Raw genomic sequence first — 19799 nt, 5'->3', positions numbered from 1 at the left:
GCTCGCTAAGCAGTACTTTTGCTGTTTAGCAAGTGTAAAATAAAATAAAAGTAAAATAAAAAAGTGTGTATGTGTTAGTGTGTGAAAGTGCATGCCTGTATGAATGTGAGAGAGAGAGAGAGTTCGGTTTAACTATTTTACACTAGCTAAGCAGCATTTCTGCTTTTTAGCGAGTGTAAAATAAAAAGTGTGTGTGAGAGAGAGAGGGTGCAGGCGTATATGAAAGTAAGAGAGAGGTGATTGTGTGTATGTGTGTCTGTGTTGCTGTATGTATATGTGAGTGAATGGGTGCATGAAAGCAGAAGAGTGTCTGTGTGTGTGTGTGTGTGTGTGTGTGTAAGCAGAAGAGACTGTGTATCTGTGTATGGGAGAGAGAGTGGGCTATATGTAAAATTGTTGTGTTTTACTTGCTTATTATTTTTTAAGCACTGTATTATTTTTTTATATATGTTTGATGTAAAATGTTTCTTTCAACACCATTAACATATACTACAGCAAGTTTGAAACATTAGGTGGTGGAACTGTTTTACATTAAAAATAAATAAAAAAATAATATAGTACTAATAAATAAGCAAGTAAAACACACTACTTTTACAGAGAGCCCATTCTCTAAGCTCAATAATGCCCTCCAGGTTGTGTGTTAATGTGTAATTAATGTCTTTCCAGGGGTCCTTTGTCACATATTTTTGTGGTGCTGCAGCTTTCCCTTTTTAAGTGTTAATTTTCTAACTTTTTCATAACCTTCTGTTATGATTCTGTTTAGCAACAAATGATCCTTTGCTCCATATGACTTTCTCTTATTACCTTTTTGCTCCATTGATATAATTGCTTTTTTTGTAAATGACTTTAAAATCTGTCTGCATCAATTACAGTATATAATGTGTATATTGTTGAAAGGCAAGTTATTGGTATATTGTTTTTAGAATGGTTTGCAGGTTTCTTCTCAAAGGAGAGCATCATTTTCCTTGTTGTTAACCAGGATGTCTGTTCAGAATGCACATGTAAGTAATTCTTACTCAGGGCTAAATCTTTGTGTAAAGATGCTAATACCTTTAGATAGGAGTTGAGTTCTACATCTCTGCCCAGGGTTTTCCATTTATGAGCTTTTCTTAAATTTGTCTCAGTTTCTCTGCCCATTATTTCATATCCTTTGCACTGGAGCTTCTTACAGTATCGTTTAATTATCCTGTCCATTCAGTATCTTTATGTCCAACAAGGTCTTCATAAATACTTCACCAAAGTGTGCACAGTCTTACTCCCTTCCTTTCTTTGGTTACTTTACATTTTTTGTGGTAACACTTTATCCATTGTTAGCTTGACTGCAGAATAGTCTATTTACTTATGTTACATCACGAGTTTCTTTTTATAGTCCTGATTATTGTGTTTATCTGTTTTTACCATTCCTCTAACATTTTGGGTCCTATTTACTTTTTGTAATCTGTTTTTCATATACCTTAATATGTCTCTGCATGTCTATTAAGGTAAAGCAGGTTTTCCTTAGATCATTTTCTTCTGAACTGATAGCATCTTCTTTGCTGTTTCCTGTGAGTCTTCCAAAGGAGGTTCCAGAACATTGTTGTGTGACATGTCCACTTCAGATGCATCCTACTTAATCTGATGCTCCTCCATATGTGGACCCATTAACCCATCATGCTCTAACATTACCTTTGTTGGGATTGCCGTACTCTCCTGCTCCTTCTCTTGATGTGCAACGTAAATTGAACTTTCTTGCAAGTCTCCTACGACAGCCTCCGAAATATCACTGTGTGTGGTATATCTTCTTCAGATGCATCCCATTTCCCTTGCTGCTGCATCATCTGGGAACCCACTGGTCAATCATGTTGCAACACTGCCTGTTTTGGAGTTTCTACCTTCACTTCAGGTTCTCTTTTTTTAACCCCTACCTTAATAATCTTCTTTTCTACACTTCCCTTTGCAGTCTTAATTTTTTTGCATTGTGAAATTTTCCATATCCTTGTGCCTTTGCTTGTATTTCTGTTGAAATATTTTTGAAGTTGCTTTTTTGTATCAATTAATTTGACGTTCTGCTTTGCATAAATACTGCAGTATATCAAGTCTCTTTTTCTTTCCCTTGTTCATGTTTTTATTTATACCTTTCAGTAATCTGTGGGGTTTGTCTATATTTTCGTGCTACCTGCGACACTTATTTTTCCTGGTGGCCCAAAGTTTCACTGTCAATATAATACGGTCATAAATCCAGGAGAGAATCTGTGTTAAGGAATACAACATTTTATTTGTATCTTTGACAGCTTTTGTTGTTCAGGTACTTTTCATAGGTGTGTACTAGGCTAATGACAATGGAGCCTTTACAAGCCTAGCCCATAGAAGTGCCTTGGCATCGTGCCAGCCAACGTTAGTTCCCAGTGCCGCTATCAAGTAGAGCCACTGGAATGATCCCCGGGGTGAACTTTGTATTACCCATCCACTCATCAAGATTTCTCTTGAAGAGGGCCAGTGAGGTGCTCTGCTTGACATGTATGGAAAGTCTATTCCAGAGCATGGGCAGTCTCTGGGTTATGAACCTGTCCCTCCAGCATGTTCTGTTGATTTTGGTAATGAGGTTAAGGTCTATGGAGTGTGTGGCGTGGAGGGATTGAGATTCCTTTAGATGTAGCATTTCTAACAGAGCTGGGTCAGACATGGCTTTGTAAGTCAAGCAAAGATCACCTCTTAGTAGACGGTATGAGACAGAGAATAGCTGGAGTTTTTTGAGTCTGTCTGTGTAGGACATGTGCTTAAGGCCTAGGATCCTCTTTGTGAAGTACTTTTGTGGCCTCTGCAGCAATTACATGTATCGAGTGAGGTACATGCCAAATGGAGCATTATACTCGATGATTGGCCTAATGAGGGAAGAGTAGAGAGAAATGATGACCTCTTTCTTCCTGGATGCAACACTCTTGGTAATGAGATGTGCCACTTAAAATAACTTTTTGACCACAATGGCAATGTGGTGGTCGAAGGAGAGGTTGCTGTCAACCTGTGTCCCCAGATCTCTGTGGGCTCCCATCGATGTGATAATTAGTAGGAACTGAGTTTTTCCCAAACCAGATGACACTTTTTTTTGGCATTAAGCTTAAGGCCATGGTTTTGACAATAGTCATTAGTCTCAGTGAGGCCTTTCTGTAGAATGTCTACATCACTTGGGGAGTTAATGGCCCCCAGCTTGCAGTCATCTGTGAACTTGATCAGCCAGAGTCCCTCCATGTTGGCCTGGACTTCTGATAAGTAGATGACAAACAGGAGAGGATTCAGGATCGATCCCTGTGGGACTCAACTTGTGTGACAGGTCAAGCAGTATGACTTGGAGTCCGCTACTTTCACACTGTGGGTTTTATCTGTGAGCCAATTTGCAGCCCATCTAGTGATATAGGGGTTAATGCCTAGTTTGGTGAGTTTGTCAATTCCTGAGTGGGGAATGGTATCAAAGGCCTTGGCCAGATCGAGGTAGGCTGTATGAACTGCCTTGCCCTCATCCACAGCTCTGGTGACTGACTCAAAAAGTCAACCAAGTTGAGCAAGCATTGGTCTCAGTGAGGCCTTTCTGTAGGATGTCTGCATTACTTGTGGACTTAGTAATGGCTCCCAGCTTGCAATCGACTGCGAACTTGGTCAGCCAAAGTCCCTTTGTGCTGACCTTGGGCGTCTGAGAAGTAGATGCCAAACAGGAGAGGACCCAGGATCGATCTCTGTGGGCCTCCACTTGTGACTGTTCAGCAGTCTGACTTGGAGTTTACTACTTTCTCACTGTGTTCTATATGTGGGCCCATTTGCAACCCACCTAGTGATATAGGGGTCGATGCCTAGTTTGGTGAGTTTATCAATAATTCCAGTGAGGGGAATGGCATCAAAGGCCTTGGCCAGATCGAGGTAGATTCTGTGCACTGCTTTACCTTCATCCACAGCCCTGGCGACTGACTCAAAGAAGTCATCCAGGTTGAGCAGGCATGATCTCCCTTTCACAAAGCCAAATTGCGTGGGGTCTAGAGTTTGGAGATTTCCTATATCTTTGTTAATCAGGTCCATGATGATGCACTGCATAGCTGTATTCTTGGCCTTGGACTATGTAGCTTTAACCTGTGCTGCAGTAATGCTGGGTGCGTGGCATTCTTCTGGTATTGTGATTGGTCATCATGGTGATTAGTTTGTGGTCAGATCTAACCAGGGAGGAGTTGACTACTGGTGTAGAGCAATGGTTGCCCATGTTAGTAATAACTAGGTCAAGGATGTTGCTTCTACTCGGGGTAAGAATGAACACGTCTATATTACATAATCGAACTTAAAGTTCGAACGTCATATAGTCGAAAACCATATGATCAAACTTTTAAAAGTTTGATAATAAAAAAAAAAAATAAACCAAAGGAAAAAACCTACCCGAAAGGTTTAATCGGGGGAATCCCCCCTGCACCGTCCACACCTCAGCTCTTTATGGGTTTTATAACTTCGAACATCATAAAATCGAATTTAAATGTTCGAAGTTATAAAAAAAAAAAAGAAAAGAAAAGAAAACCCAAACCCTAAACAAACTGTTGTAGGCAGGGGGGCATTATAGTGCGGTCTCGGAGTTGGTATATTTAAAGAGCGGGGGAGGGTGGGCGGGTGCATTTTACACCAGTTAGGTAAGTTCCCTTTCTTTTTTTTTCCCATATGTTCGATGTTTGAAACTTTGAACATTTTATTTCGATAAATTAACATTCAAAGTTTTCAAACTTCGAACATATGATATAGACCCTTAAGTATACCAACTCCAAGATCGCACTGAAGTACAGAAAGGGAAATCTTCCCATTCCACACTGTACGGAGATCTCCATTGAAACGTTCAAACTTTTAAAAGTTCGATCATATGGTGCTGACCATATGACGTTCGAACTTTTAAAAGTTTGACAACGTGATATAGACCTGAATGAGCTGGTCCAGGGCATTGGAATTGATGAATTCCAGGAAGCATTGGGCCAGTGTATTGGTGCATAAGTAGTTTTCCCAGTTGATGGAGGGATAGTTGAAATCACCTAGTATGAGAGTGTTGGGTTGGACCCTAATAGTTTCCAGGGTGCTTAGGAACATGGAGTGAGAGTCTTGGGACATTGTTGGGGACCTATAGCAGGCTACGACCTGAATTGCCATCTTACCCAATGTTAGTTGTACCTGAAGTATCTCAGATGCATTATGCTGGGCTACTAGTCTGGAGGTGGGCATATCCTATATGACTATGGAGACACCTCCGCCTTTGGAGCTTCAGTCCATGTCCTGGAGCCAAAAGGTGTGGAATGAGTTATAGCCTGGTAGCACAGGGATGCTTTCTGCTGCTTTAAACCAGGTCTCTGTTACAGCACAAATGTCAGTCTTCTCCATTTTGAGGATGCTTCGAGCAAGTGCATCTTGAGATTTAGACTTCTAGCATTGAGCAGCATGACCCTTAGATTGCATTTATTTATAGCTGTTATGGTGGTATTTTGGTCTTTGGAGCATTGCCTAAGAAGGCACTATAGGGGCGACAAGAGCCTTAGCCAGTATCCAGAAACCCAGGGGTGACAGATACAGGCCATCTCTGGCAAAGCATCGAGGTCTTTCATTTATGTCATCCCAGACAAATACTGGATCCCCTTAGAATGACACCAGAAACTTAGCCAATTGCTGAAGTCAGTCATTTTCTGCTTGTACTGCGGTATCATTCTGGGTGACGGTAGGATGCTGCTCAGGGTTAGGGTCATACCTGCCTGGGTTACATAATTCGAGAGCGCCTCCATGTCTCTTTTCATGTACTCCAGGGATGTGTGTCAGGTCATTCACACCCACATGGACAGTGACAGAGTTATTTGTATTTGTTGTGGAGTGACCTGAGTACGTGTATTATGTGTCGTATTCTGGCACCTGATTCATAATCTGTTTCTTATCCTGAAAAGTCCATTTTATCAACTCAGTACTTTCTTTTTTTGTCTGCCTGTCAGCAGTTTTTGCATTTTTTGTGGATGACTGTTTCCTTTTACCACGGGGGTATCACCCCCCCCCCCCGGAGTCTGGCCTAACCCTGTGTTAATAAAGTTTCCATGTCTTCAGAATTCTGTACTGCCCTTTTTTCCCATCCTAGCACCAATGTGTACACCAGGAGTGGCACTTTGTATCCTGGGATATTTGTACAGTCTTTTTTTATTTTTTAACCTACCTTTCTCCATGATATACAAAATACAATCTTTATACAAGTGTTGTCTTGGTGAGATTTTGTAAAAATGGGTCCCCCACATGAAGATACTCACCAAGACTTGAGGATGAATTCAGTTCTGGTAATATAGTAATGCTGCTTTCCTTACCCTGGTTCTCTGTGAAAATGTAGTTGTGCAGAGAGCTTTTGTAATGGTAATAATGTTATTTTAATAACTATATTATTTTGATCTGTGCAGATTCATATTTCATGTAAAGCATTCTATTAACTTATGCTGCCAGAAAATGTACACTGCCAGAGAATCATATGTTTTGCTATCATAGAAGGACTTCTTGGCTCACCAAACCAAGTGTTCCTGTTGCCCTTCGTTCTGTATAAGCTTTAGATTCTACTTAAACAGCAACTTATTTTATTATGCCTCTCATAAGAATTACACTACTTTGGTCTTCGTCTAAATTCTGTAACTGTTTTTGATGGTAACTTTAAATAGACTTTGGAATTTGTAAAGCATAGGAGTGTAAACAGACTAATGATGGATGTAGGACATGACCCTGAGGGATATAGCTATTAAAATATTTGCTAAAGTATCAGGAACAATGCCAGAAGTAATGGGGGACAAACACCTCAAATCAATTGACTATTTTTAAGAATTTCTCTACTTCATGTAATCTAAGTTCACATTCCTTCACTTGTTACACTATTTGACCATTGATGTCATCCTTTAATTATAATATTACAATTATTGCCTTGTAAAAATTGTACTGTTATCTGAAAACTGTTCTGTATTCTCATTAATGCCAGTTGTTTGCACCCCAAAATCAGTGTGAGTGTATTACAATATAAATATTTTTGAAAAGTCTTTTTTTGTTATACACAGTTACTTTTTGCTCCTAATTTATTGATGTCTTCCTCACATAACTACCCAGCCTTTCCATCAGGGCAACAGTTTTTTTCACCATTTTAACTCACGATGCCATTTCTGTCTTTTCTGGCTAATTTAGCTGCTTCTTTAGCATCGTCACTTTTTATTTTGTAATTGCTCTAACATGTATTATATTTCATAGATGTAGTAGGAGGAGAGGAAACTCTGCCATGTAAGAAAATCACTTTTTCACTAATGTATTTTTATTTATTTATTTTTATTTTTTTTTTTTTTTGCTAAATTGCCACTTTGGTGGGTAGCCTGCGAAATTCTCAATGCTCTGATTAAGTGAAGTATCTGCCTCAGACTTCCTTCCCTAGTTGATTAACGTCTGTCAGTTGACAATTCTTTGAGCAAGTGGTGATCAATCAAGAAAATAAAAGGCCAAAACAACTTTTGGCGTATCTCTGAGGAAATATATGTTTGCAGGGCAAGAAAGCCCTCCTGCACACACACTTAAATTTACCTACTCAGAGGTCAGGCAACAGTGGAAAAAAGAAAACTCCACATTGGTGAAAGTTGTTTCATGCAAATTTCTTCGCTCAGTCAGCACACACTCAAATGGGTGACAGTTGATTGACACATTCCCTCCCTAGCTATCTCTTCCTGTTTTCATAGAATTAGGAGGCAGAGGAGGACTCCCTTCTTTACTTACTTTACTTATAGACACTGTTTCCAGTCCCCAGATTGAATGATTGTAAAATGTTCTACTAAAGATATTTCCTATTTTAAAAAGTATTGGAAGACTGTAGACCCATTCTCAGTATCTGAATCCTCAACAAGAATTTGTGTGTTTATATTACAGGATCGAAACTTTAGTTAATCGAATAACTAAAGATCGATCTTGTAATATCAAAACCTAAAAATGTCAAATGGCCGATTCAGCCCAGAGAAACACTTCCCCTGGCTGCATCAAAAAAAACCTTTAAATTCGAAATCAATGTAGGGGGCTGTACCCCCCCACACACCCCCTAACTAAATAAACCAACTCCGAGATCGCTCCAAATTGGAGAAAAGGGCATAATCCACATAACAGCCAAGGAAAGTGTTTCCCTGGGTTAAATCGGTTGTTTGACATTTTTAGGTTACGATATTACAAGATCGATCTTTATTTATTCGATTAACTAAACTTTCAATCTTGTAATATAGACCGAAATTTGCATCTACTTAATGTAATCACCTCCTCAGGTTGCCATTGTTCAGGAAAAATGCAAATATAGTATTATTCATTTATTTATTATTTTACATTTGTTGACTGGAAATGTCTGTCTGAGCCGAAGCCCTTTTTCAGCAGAGGCACGGGGAGAAAAGCTCCAAATTAAAACAGACAAAATTAAGCTAAGATAATACAAACAATATAACATTTCATGGTAATTTAAGATCACATGCAGTAAGTCAATATAATTAATGTCAAAAGAAAAACAAGCAACAGTACTGAAATACAAATGTTATATAAATATAGTACTCAATGTCTTAGGTGGTAATTACAGAGAAAGGAAGGAAAAAGAAAGTGCAGAGATGACTTGGAGGGGAAGAAGGATAGAGTAGGTCCGAGGTAATATAGGTTGCTTATAAGAGGAGATGGTGGAGAATAAAGAGAAAAAGGGGTTAGTTAGATGAATATATTCATCTAAGGATCTCACCAACAATCGCCCCATAGCCAGTCTGGCTCCACTGGCCAAAATACTTGAGAAATTCACCCACCACCAACTCATGCCGTACCTGCTTAATAACCAACTTCTCCCTCCTGCACAACACAGATTTAGGCCAGCTCATAGCACTACCACTGCCCTACTTTCCTTCACAAACCTTATCACTCAAAACAAACACATAGACAAACTAACCTCTGCCATAATTCTGGACCTGTCTAAGTCCTTTGATATGGTCAGTCACCCCAAACTGATACATGCCCTTACTGATCTCAGCCTAAGTAACCAAACCCTGGCTTGGTTTGAGAACAACCTACAAGGAAGACAACAAGCAGTATGGTGGGACAGTAACTTATCCTCACTGCTTCCCATCACCACTGGGGTCCCACAGGGATCCATATTAGGTCCCCTCCTATTTTCCATTTTTACCAACAATCTTCACACTATCTTTCAGGATGCAGCAGTTATACAATACGCTAGCAACTCTACACTTGTCTCTTCAGCCAATGACCCTCAGACACTTTGCTCTATAACCCAACAAGCCTTCCATACTGCAGAAAACTGGTTTCTTCACAAACACCTAATTTTGAGCCCCCCAAAAAACAATTACTTTTCTCACCCAACAAATCTACCACCACACACATTCCATTTAACATAGTCTCCAGAGATGGCACCATCATCTCCCCAGACACTCACACCATACTGCTAGGAGTTACCATTGATAACCTCAAATTTGATCATCATATTAACCAAACCATTAAAAATGTTCACAAAAAATAAGCAGTCTACATAAAAATAAACCCTTCCTAACACAACCCGCTAGGATAACAATTGCTCAGACTCACTTTCTCTCTACACTATTCTATTCCTCACCCATTCTCACCAACCTACACAAAACCAAAATTGCCAGACTCAACACTTGCTATAATCAAATTGCAAAATTCGCGACAGGTGCTCCCTATCATGCCCACCACTGCCTATCCTTAAAACAACTTGACTGGCTTGAATCATCAGCTGTTGTTTGCCGACAAACTCCTATTATTCCCAGACAAAACCCCATCACTGGCTAATCTGTTAGTTCCCCAAGATAGTACCAGGCAACTCCGCTCTGGCAATAAAAAATTTCTTAAGATCACAAAAACCAACAGCACAGAAGGGGACTCCCTCTTCTACAACTACATTGGCAAAATCTGGAACTTCCTACCCACCTGTATTACCTCAGCTGTCTCAAAGGCCACATTTAAGACTCCTGAAGGAACAACTAATGCACTCATGGATCTGCACATGTTCCCCACCTGGCTAAAACCCCCCCCCCCTGCTTCCCCTCCCCACTACTACAGCCTCCACTCCAGCTAAGACAGTCACTCTAGCTTCCTCCAACCCCATCCACTATACCTCCCATAGTCTTTTTCACTCTTATACCAGTCACTCTAGCTTCCTCCAACCCCATCCACTATACCTCCCATAGTCTTTTTCACTCTTATACCATTGCCAGGTTTCTAAATTACCTATCCACAAACTACTTCACACACTTATGTTACTTGTCTATGTTAAGACTGTTACTTTCTATGAATTTAACACCTCTGTATTCCTTGTAATGATTGTCTGAATGTTACTGTAGAGCTTTTCTCCTTGTAATGATTGTCTGAATTTTACTGTGGAGCCTTTCTCCCCGGGCATCCACTGAAAATGGACATGCATCCAGTCAGATATTCCTGGTCAACAAATGTAAAATAAAAGAAATAATAAATAAAATAAAATAATAATATTCTGGGAGCGTAAGAACAGTGGCAGATCCATTGCCCTTTAAAGTACTCTTTTGTGGTCAATTTAAATTGTTTGGGATGTGTGAGAGCTCTGATTTCAAGAGTGAGTTTATTCCATGCTACGGAGGGGTAGTAGCTATATATGTTGCACCCTGATCTAGACTTGGGTTTGTAAATATTTAATAGATCTTGAGATGAGCTGCAGGGTTTTTTTGTAGGGGAATAGTGGGAGATGAGAAAACGTAAAGCTGGGCAATAGGCTAGCTGATATAGAATTGAGTGTATGGTTTGAAGCTGTGAGAGGAAGAGTAGGTGAGGTAGTTCAAGCCAGTTTAAGTGTTTTAGAGAGAGACAGTGGTGAGATTTACAGGTGTATTGAGCTGCAAATCTAGCTATTTTGTGGTATGTTGACTCGAGCTTAGTAAGTAGAGACGAGTTTAGATCCGTGAGAATGTGAGCACCATGTTAAACAGGGAAGAAGGTAAGCATTTTGTTTCTGTATAAAGGTCCTAGTTTCAGGTGGGTTTTCCTGATACAATTATTTGTGTGAAGGTCGAATTTTAGCTGATCATCAGTGGTAACACCGAGGAATGTTGTGCTGGATTCAACTTCAATAGGGATATTGTTAAGTGACCGTATGGAAAAGGAAGATTTGATATGGTTAACTGTTTTAGGGAGAAAGATTATTATTTATTTATTTTTTGGGGGGGTTGAGGATGAGTTGATTGTTGGAGAGCCATGCATCCACTGAATTAAAGGAAGACTGGGTAGCAGATAAGAGTTCAGAGGGATAATTGGCTATAGTCTTGACTGTAGAGTCATCAGCGTATTGGGCTATAGAAGAATGTGGACAGGAGGAATGGAGTAAGTCAGTGAAGATATTGAAAAGTAGTGCTCTGGGAATGGATCCTTGAGGGACACCCATTTTTATTGGAAGGGGAGTAGATAGAGCAGAGTGCCATGTCTCTGATTGAAATCTGTCTGTAAGATAGCTGGAGAATCGTGCGACTATGTCTGGGGAGAAATTGAGGTTAAACAGTTTGTTCAGTAGCAGAGAGTGAGAAACTGTCAGAGGCCTTTGCGAGATCAAGGAATAGACAGGAGATAAGTTTATGATCATCTGTGGCTAAAGTAATAGTGTTGAGGAAGGACAGAAGAGCAGTGGTGGTGCTATGTTTAGGTCGGAAACTGTTTTGTGTAGAAGTGAGTAGGTTTTCCTGTAAGATGTTGCACAATTTTTGTATGTATGCATTTCTCTGAGACTTTAGAGAGAGGAGAGAGGATAGCAGTAGGTCTGAAATTAGAGATTTCTGAGGAGTTTATGAATAGGTAGGGTGTAGAATTGTTTCCAGATAGATATGACTTTAGATTCAGAGATAGAGTTATTGATAATGATAGATACGAGCAGAGCAAGAGAGTGAGCTGCTATCTGGAGAAAGTATGATGGGATGTTATCAGCAGATACAGAGCAGGATTTTGATATAGGTAGTGGGAACAGGTTTGAGGGAGAAAGTGTTTAGAGAGTTAGCAGTTGAAGAAGGTTCAGGGCAGTTTGGGGCATTGGTGTTAGAGAGTTTAAGGTTAAAAAGTTTGCATATTGATTCAATAAAGTAGGTGTTGAAGGGTGTTGGCAGTTTCATCTGGTGATTTGTCAGGGCATGGATTGGGTGAGGTAGAGATACCAGGATGTTGTATTTGGTTTATTGCATTCCAGAATTTTTTGGATCAGATTTTAGAGTTGTTGGGGAATTGTTGTAGAATTCCTTTTTGTCATTATTGATAAGTTTTTTTTGCCTGATTTCTTTGTTCTTTATATCTTTGTAGGTCAGCAGAGTCTTTAGATTGTAACCATGTTTTCCAGGCCCTATCAGTGGCTTCCTTTGGCTTTCATGAGGGTGCATGGATTTTGATAGCCTGTGGGATATGTTAGCTTTTATCCTTATTTTTCAGAGTGGGGCTATTGAGTTTAACATATCAAGGAAAGTTCAGTTGAAGGCTTAGACATCTTCATCTAGTGGGAGCTTGGTGAAGAAGTTCCAGTTAACTCTAGAGGTGAGGGTTTTAAATGCAGCTGGGTTGAAGTTGGAGAGATTGTGGCGGGTGATGTATCTGTGTGGTTTAGAGAGATGGTTAGTATACCTGAGCACATTTATGGCTGAGTGGTCACTCAGGGAATCAGAAAGTGTTTCAGAATTGTGATATTTAGAGGGATTTGAAACAAGTATCCAATCTATGAGGGTACTGGGGGAGTGAGAGTTATTTGAATGGGTTGGTTCAGAGATTAGCTGAGTAAATCCATATAGATTTATATGATGTGGGGAGCAGAGGTTATTGAGGGTTAGCCAATTAATATTTATGTCCCCAAGGAGGATGATTTCTCTATGGATGTGTCTGAGAGAAATAGGAGAGAATGCTGTCCAGCAGGGGAATATTATCACCTGGTAGAATGTAAATGATTGCTATGGTAATGGTAGTATAGTTATTGAGTTAAGGTTAACTGCCAGTGTTTCAGCAGGAGAAAAGGATGGAATTGATTGCATAGGATGGGAGATAGAGAAGTAGAGTAGCCAACAGCAACTCCACCACTCTTTTTATTTTTACGGTCGAGGCAAATTATGTTATTGCCTGGGGGATGATATCTTTGTCAAGGTTATGGGGTTTAAGCCAGGTTTCTGTTACTGAAGTCCAAGACCTCCAAAGCAGATACCCAAGCAACCGCTACCCCAAAACAAAACACGTGCAACACATAGCTCACAAAGCCAGTGTGCCGAACAGTCACAGCCCTTAAGGCTAAACAACACACCTGATACACTTGTAATAGGTGACTCTATCGTCAGGCACACTGACGTCCCGCTCACCAGGCTGAACAAGGAGAAGGTCACGGTGAGCTGCCTGTCGGGCTCTAGGATCTGCCACATAACACAAGCACTCAGGTCACTCCAAGGCAAGTACAAATATGACTCAGTCATTGTCCATGCTGGTGTGAATGACCTGAGACGTACCTCCCTGGACTACATGAAAAGAGACATAGAGGAGCTGTCTGAGCATGTGGCCCAGGCCGGTATGACCCTGACCTTGAGTAGCATCTTACCCTCAACAAGAATGATGCCACAGTATGAAGACAAGATGATCAATTTCAACAATTGGCTTAAGTATTGGTGTCATTCAAAGGGGATCCAATGCCTGTCAGCCTGGGATAACATGCTCGACAGGCCACGATGCTTCGCTAGGGATGGCTTGCACCTGTCTCCCCTGGGCTTTCGGATATTGGCAAAGGCTCTTGCTACCCCAAGAGTGCCTTTTTTAGGCAAGGCTCAAAAGACAAACCCACCTCCGTAGGTATCACAAGGGATAAGAAACTAAGAGTAATGCTACTCAACGCCAGAAGTCTAAACCTCAAGACGCATGCACTCGAAACTCTCCTTAGCATGGAGAACATCGATGTCTGTGCAGTAATAGAAACCTGGTTCAAGGCTCCCGAGAGCAACCCAGCACTACCAGGTTATACCTCATACCATGCTTTTCGTCCCCAAACTTGGACCAAACCAGAAAAGGAGGGGGAGTATCAATATTCGTCAAAGATACCCACACCTCCAGGTTGGTGGCACGGCACGAAGCATCAGAGACTATCCATGTGCAACTAACAGTGGGTAAAACTGCCTTCCAGTTTATAGCCTGCTACAGACCACCCTCCCAAACCCAGGAACCCCACTCGGCCTTCCTGAGAACACTGGAAAATATGAAGGTCTCTCCAAACACCATTATATTGGGCGACTTCAACTACCCAAACATAGACTGGGAGCATTACTCTAGCTCCAACACCCTAGCTCAAAGGTTCCTAGAATTTATAAACTCAAATGCTATGGAACAACTTGTTACCACTCCCACAAGAGGGGAAAACATACTGGACCTGATCATCACCAACATGGGGACTCTATGCTCCAGACCAGAAGTGTATCCCTCACTGGTAAGATCAGACCATAAACTAATCTCACTGGATATTCACATCCCGACTCCACCCCCTGCCCAGAAAACCACAGTGAAAAACTTATCTAAAGCAAATTTCACACTCCTCAAAACCGAGGTGGAATCCTTCAAAGCCCCCGGGCCTGTGGAAAATACGGTCCAGACCGCAGAATCCTTTATAAATGCATTCTATGAACACCTTCAGGAATGCATGGATCATGCAATCCCAAATAAAACCAAAACCCAATCCTCCAAAGGCAGACGTCCTGTCTGGTGGACCCCAGCCATAAACAAACTATACAATAGAAGGAGGAAGCTACTACATGATAGAGCAAAATCCCAAAAAGGGAAGGCATCTCTGATCAGTGTTAGCAAAAAACTACGGGCACTCATGAAATCGTCTAAGGCCAGCTTCGAGAGAAAAATTGCACAGGACACTAAGGATAATCACAAGGCTTTCTTTAGTTATGTTAGGAACCTGGGTGGGAATTCCCAGATATGCTCAGAATTAGTCCAAAATGACAAAAAATACACCGAACCCACAGACATTGCCAACATCCTAGCTGACAGGTTCAGCGCAAACTTCTTCCCCCCCCCCTCCCCACCAAAAGGGCAAATATCTATCCCAGCACAGTGCTGCCCCCTTGACATCTCAGATACTCGGTTAAGAGCCGCCCTCTCCAAAGCAAAAAACACAGCATCAATGGGACCAGACGGTGTCCCGGGCTGCGTCCTACATGAACTCCAAGAAGAGCTAAACCCAAACATAAAACTACTGTTCAATCTCAGCCTTACCACAGGATATGTACCCAAAGAGTGACGTACAGCAACAGTGGTCCCTCTCCACAAAGGTGGTGCATCAACGGATCCTGGAAACTATTGCCCGATAAGCCTGACTAGCTTGGTCTGCAAAGCTATGGAAAGGATCATCATGGACCTCATAAAAAAAGATATTGGGGACCTACAGACACTGGATCTTACCCAGTTTGGCTTTGTTAAGGGCAGATCCTGCCTCTTAAATCTGGTTGATTTCTTTGAAACAGTCACCAAGGCCATTGACGAGGGGAAGGTGGTCCACACAGCCTACCTGGACCTCGCAAAAGCCTTCGATACAATACCCCACTCGGGCATTATAGATAAGCTCACCAGCTTAAATATAAACCCCTATGTCACTAGATGGGTTGCAAACTGGCTCAAGGACAGAACCCACATGGTTAGAATTGCTGGAGCCATGTCAGACTCCAAACCAGTTACAAGTGGCGTCCCACAAGGCTCAGTCCTGGGACCTCTCCTGTTCGATATATATTTCTCGGAGGTACAGGCCAACACGGAAGGACTGTGGCTGACCAAGTTCGTAGAAGACTGCAAACTGGGCGCTATAATCGACTCTCCAGCTGACACAAGCATCCTCCAAAAGGGCCTCATAGAAACAGACAACTGGTGCCAGAGCCATGGCCTCAAGCTAAACGCCAAAAAGTGTATAGTCATCCCCTCTGGCAAAAACATAGTGCCCACAAATTACCACATAGGTGGTAATCCATTAAGTACAGAAGAAGTAATTAGGGACCTGGGGACCCAAGTTGATAGCAATCTCTCATTTGACAACCACGTGGCCAAAGTGGTTAGAAAAACATTTTATATAGCCCACTTAATCATGAAGGGATTCACATCTAGATCAGGGGAGGTCATCTTGCCTCTTTACTCATCCCTCATCAGGCCCATAATTGAGTACAATGCCCCTTTTGGGATGTACCTTACCAGACACCTGCAGCAACTGGAAAAGACCCCAAAAGTACCTCACCAAGAGGATCAAAAGGCTCAAACAGATGCCATATGCTGCCCGGTTAAAGAAACTCCAGCTCTACTCAGTGGCATACCGCCTGCTCAGAGGCGATCTGTGCCTGACGTATAAAGACATGTCCAACCCGGAATTAATGGACATGCTGCACCTCAGAAAATCCAAATCCCATCGAGCTACACGCTCGAGAGACTTGAACCTCAGCACTGAAATAAATAGGACATGCTGGAGGGACAGATTCATAACCCAGAGGCTCCCTTCACTCTGGAATAAAATTCCAGTCCAGGTTAGGCAGAGTCCCTCATTGACTCTCTTCAAGAGGAATCTTGATGAGTGGATGGGGGATCGTAGGTTTACCCCAGGTATCAATTCTGTGTCACTGTTAGACAGAGGCACAGTATTCTAACCTCGAAAAAGGGCATAGCAAAATTAATTTAAAATGGGTGGCGAAAGCCAAACACACTCTGGCTAGGCTTATAAATGCCCTAGGGCAGATATCCTAGTATGAACTTACGAACCTATGAAATAACATCTGGGGTGTGATTAGATATCCATGCATGAAATTGCTAACTTTAAGGATGCTTCGGGTATTGATAGAATAAAAAGAGATTTGTTTGTTTGTTGAGGAAGAGTGGCCTGAGTTTGGAGAAGGGGCTAGTGTAAGGGATGGGTCCAGGATTGGGATGTATGTCACCTGATATGAGTATTCTAGTAGGGTAGTATTTTGTCTTTACTGTTAATGGGTAGTATCTAGTATACTTTGTCAAATGTTTTTGTTTCCTTTCTAAATTTCAGAGAAAGCATTAAAAAGATATTTTTAAACCATGGTGCTGAGATTTGTCCATTTCAAACAGCTGTGTTTTACCAGAAAAAAAGGTTTCTTTTAAGACTTGGTTCAGAAAAGGTATTAAATTTAAACACACACATATTTTTATGAATTGCTAAATAGCTTATTTTCAGTTTGATGTTCCCGCCCTCTCCTGGATTTATGACCTCATGTGTATAATTTATTTCTTCACCTTGCACATGAAGGTTTTTTCTATTATACATAAGGAGTTCTAATACTTTGGAAGTAGTCAGTCTCTATCTTTTCATTTCGCAAAAAATTAGGGATGAATTTTCAATAAAATTTATATTGTTTCATTTAGTGGCTATTGGTTGAACAGACTGCAGTGTTTAAACCTCCACCCCATGGTGCTTACTAGGCATGGAAAAATGCATGGTTTCACTGGTTCTTGGGTATTAATCTGACTTTTGCATCATTAAAAAGGCATTAATAAATCTTTAAGCATTGTACTTAAATTAATTGTTACATACTTAAAGAAATCTCAGTGTTACAGGAAGCAATCATTTATTTAAATGTTTTTTTTTTTGTGATTATTCAGTTCTCAGCTGTAGTACATGTCAATTCCTTTGTGTAAACATTTGGAGCTAGGAGTTATGTACTTTGACATGTCCATGATTATATGCACTTAATACCAGTTTTATTAATTTGTTTTGCTTTAACTAGATTTGCTCTTGCATCCCATTTCTTCTGGGGCCTGTGGTCTACTGTTCAGGCAAAAATTTCTTCCATTGAGTTTGGATATTTGGTGAGTACCTGCTGAACAGAATGCCTTACTACCTCACTGCATGATTTGTATATCAATGTAGTCTTGTAATTAATGATTTTATTTTCCACTTGTAACCATAACTGAGCTAGGAACTGTTTACATCTGTGAATGTTAGGTATGCTAGTGAATATTTTGAAACTAATTGTTGTGCTGTGCAGTCATTTGAGATGTATCATCTCGTTACCTCTCAAAACCTGGCAATGATGTTACTTTAACCTGAGATATTGTTTTCCACTTAGGACTATGCTTTGTCAAGATTTGAAACATACTTTGCACAGAAAAAGAAGCTGATTAATTACCAGAAAAGCCAACAAGACTGAAATGAAGAGGTTATCCATGACATGTTTTGTTGACCAGTGTTGGAAGTGGTTGCAAAGAAGTACAGGAACTCTGACCTAAGAAAATGTGAAAAATTAAAGATGAAAAGCCTCTGAAGAAGTATTGAATCAAGACACATCTATAACTTAAAATACTAAATTATTTATGTGAAATTATATAAGTACAAAATACATTTTTGTGATGGGAACATCTTATTTAAGACAGAGCTTCAAAAACTGTTATCCAGTTTATGATTGGATAAGCTTGTGTTAATTCCAACAGAAGAAGTGCAGGGACTCTGCTCCTGCTTTAAGAAGCACAAAAGCTCTGTTACTGTGCATTCCTGCTCGCTTTCATCCCTGCTCTTGATGGTAATATACAAAACTGTTTTTTTATATAAATTAAGTACTATTTTTTATTCTATAGGTGTATTTGGTTTTAGGGACCAATGTGGAATGTACATGTGCTGTAATGTACTTGAAAAGGTCGTTTACAGATTTTGAGTTAGTTTTGGCAAGGAGTACTTTGTTTTCTTAGAGATGTCAGTATAAACTGATCATAAATGATCAGCAGAAACAAAAGGAAATGTTTTTCTTGTTTCTAAACAGTGAATAATGGTAATCGTACAAACTACATATGTAAAACAGCAAAATGAGCAGATTTTACTGAGACAGAACTCAGTGGTGTAAACGTTGGCTCTAAATGATTGCCCCTGTTGAAGTGACACCCTGATCCCATGTGGAAAAATGGGAAAAGGGGCTGTGGATGGATGGAGGATGGCCAAAAAGCATCTCAATGACTACATGCTGTTAGAAACATTGAATCTGTTCTATAATCCACTGTTTGTTATCACAGTGTGTCCATATAACTTCATATGACTGCTTGAATGATAAAAAGTATTTTAGAGGATATTTTTGTTATGTAAATTATGATTATAAAGAATTGCACATTTTAGTTAAATAGTATTTTTTAGAAGGCTTTCATCTTTTCAAGACAGTTTAATTTTGCAGACTGTATGTAACAGTGATATAAACTGTATTTTAAACAGTCCATAGGATAGTGGCTCTGAACACTATGTATGAAGAGAAGAAATTTTGATTTATGGCATATCTGTATGATGCATAACATCAGTAAGCTCACCAATAAAGCAGAAAAGTTTACAGGTTCTGTACTTGTACAGTCGGACTTTACCACCATCCTGATGACAACCATAAGTTCCAGTATTATGGAATGAAATGTCCCATAAAAGGCATATAATTTTATTTCTGTGTAGCAGCTAGAAAGGCCTCCCATAATACTAGCATTGCAGCTGATGCTTCTTTACCATTGTTTGCTATGGAGGCATCCACAGTAGTGTTGTCTAACCTCTTTCTCTCTCTTCTGTTATTGTTGAAATTTGAAAATTTATCAGAACTTTTCCATACCCGCGGTGGCGCAGCGGTAGTGTTGTTGCCTCACAGCAAGAGGTTCTCCCGTTCGATTCTCGGTTGGAGTGCTTTCTGTGTGGAGTCTGCATGTCCTCCCCACGGTCAAGTGGCATTCGAAAGACATGCGTGAATGGGTGTGCCTTCGTTGAAGGTTGGGCCGGC

At 40.5% G+C, this 19799-nt stretch overlaps 1 protein-coding gene across 1 annotated transcript in view; it reads left to right on the top strand.

Moving 5' to 3' along the window:
• CHKA (choline kinase alpha) overlaps positions 1–19375 on the top strand; it is a gene marked incomplete in the record, with an annotated part of 620299 nt that extends 600924 nt beyond the window's left edge. The window contains 2 exon segments of the mRNA XM_044059444.1: positions 17790–17871; positions 18132–19375. Of these exon segments, the coding sequence (XP_043915379.1) occupies positions 17790–17871; positions 18132–18212 (163 nt within the window).
• Positions 19376–19799: the final 424 nt, after the last annotated feature.

Source organism: Protopterus annectens, chromosome 17.part0 (genome assembly GCF_019279795.1).
Source record: "Protopterus annectens isolate FY-2018-M chromosome 17.part0, PAN1.0, whole genome shotgun sequence".
NCBI classification, from domain to species: Eukaryota; Metazoa; Chordata; order Ceratodontiformes; family Protopteridae; genus Protopterus; species Protopterus annectens.
The sequence above is the reverse complement of the archived record's forward strand: the minus strand, read 5'-3'. Positions and strand labels throughout refer to the sequence as shown.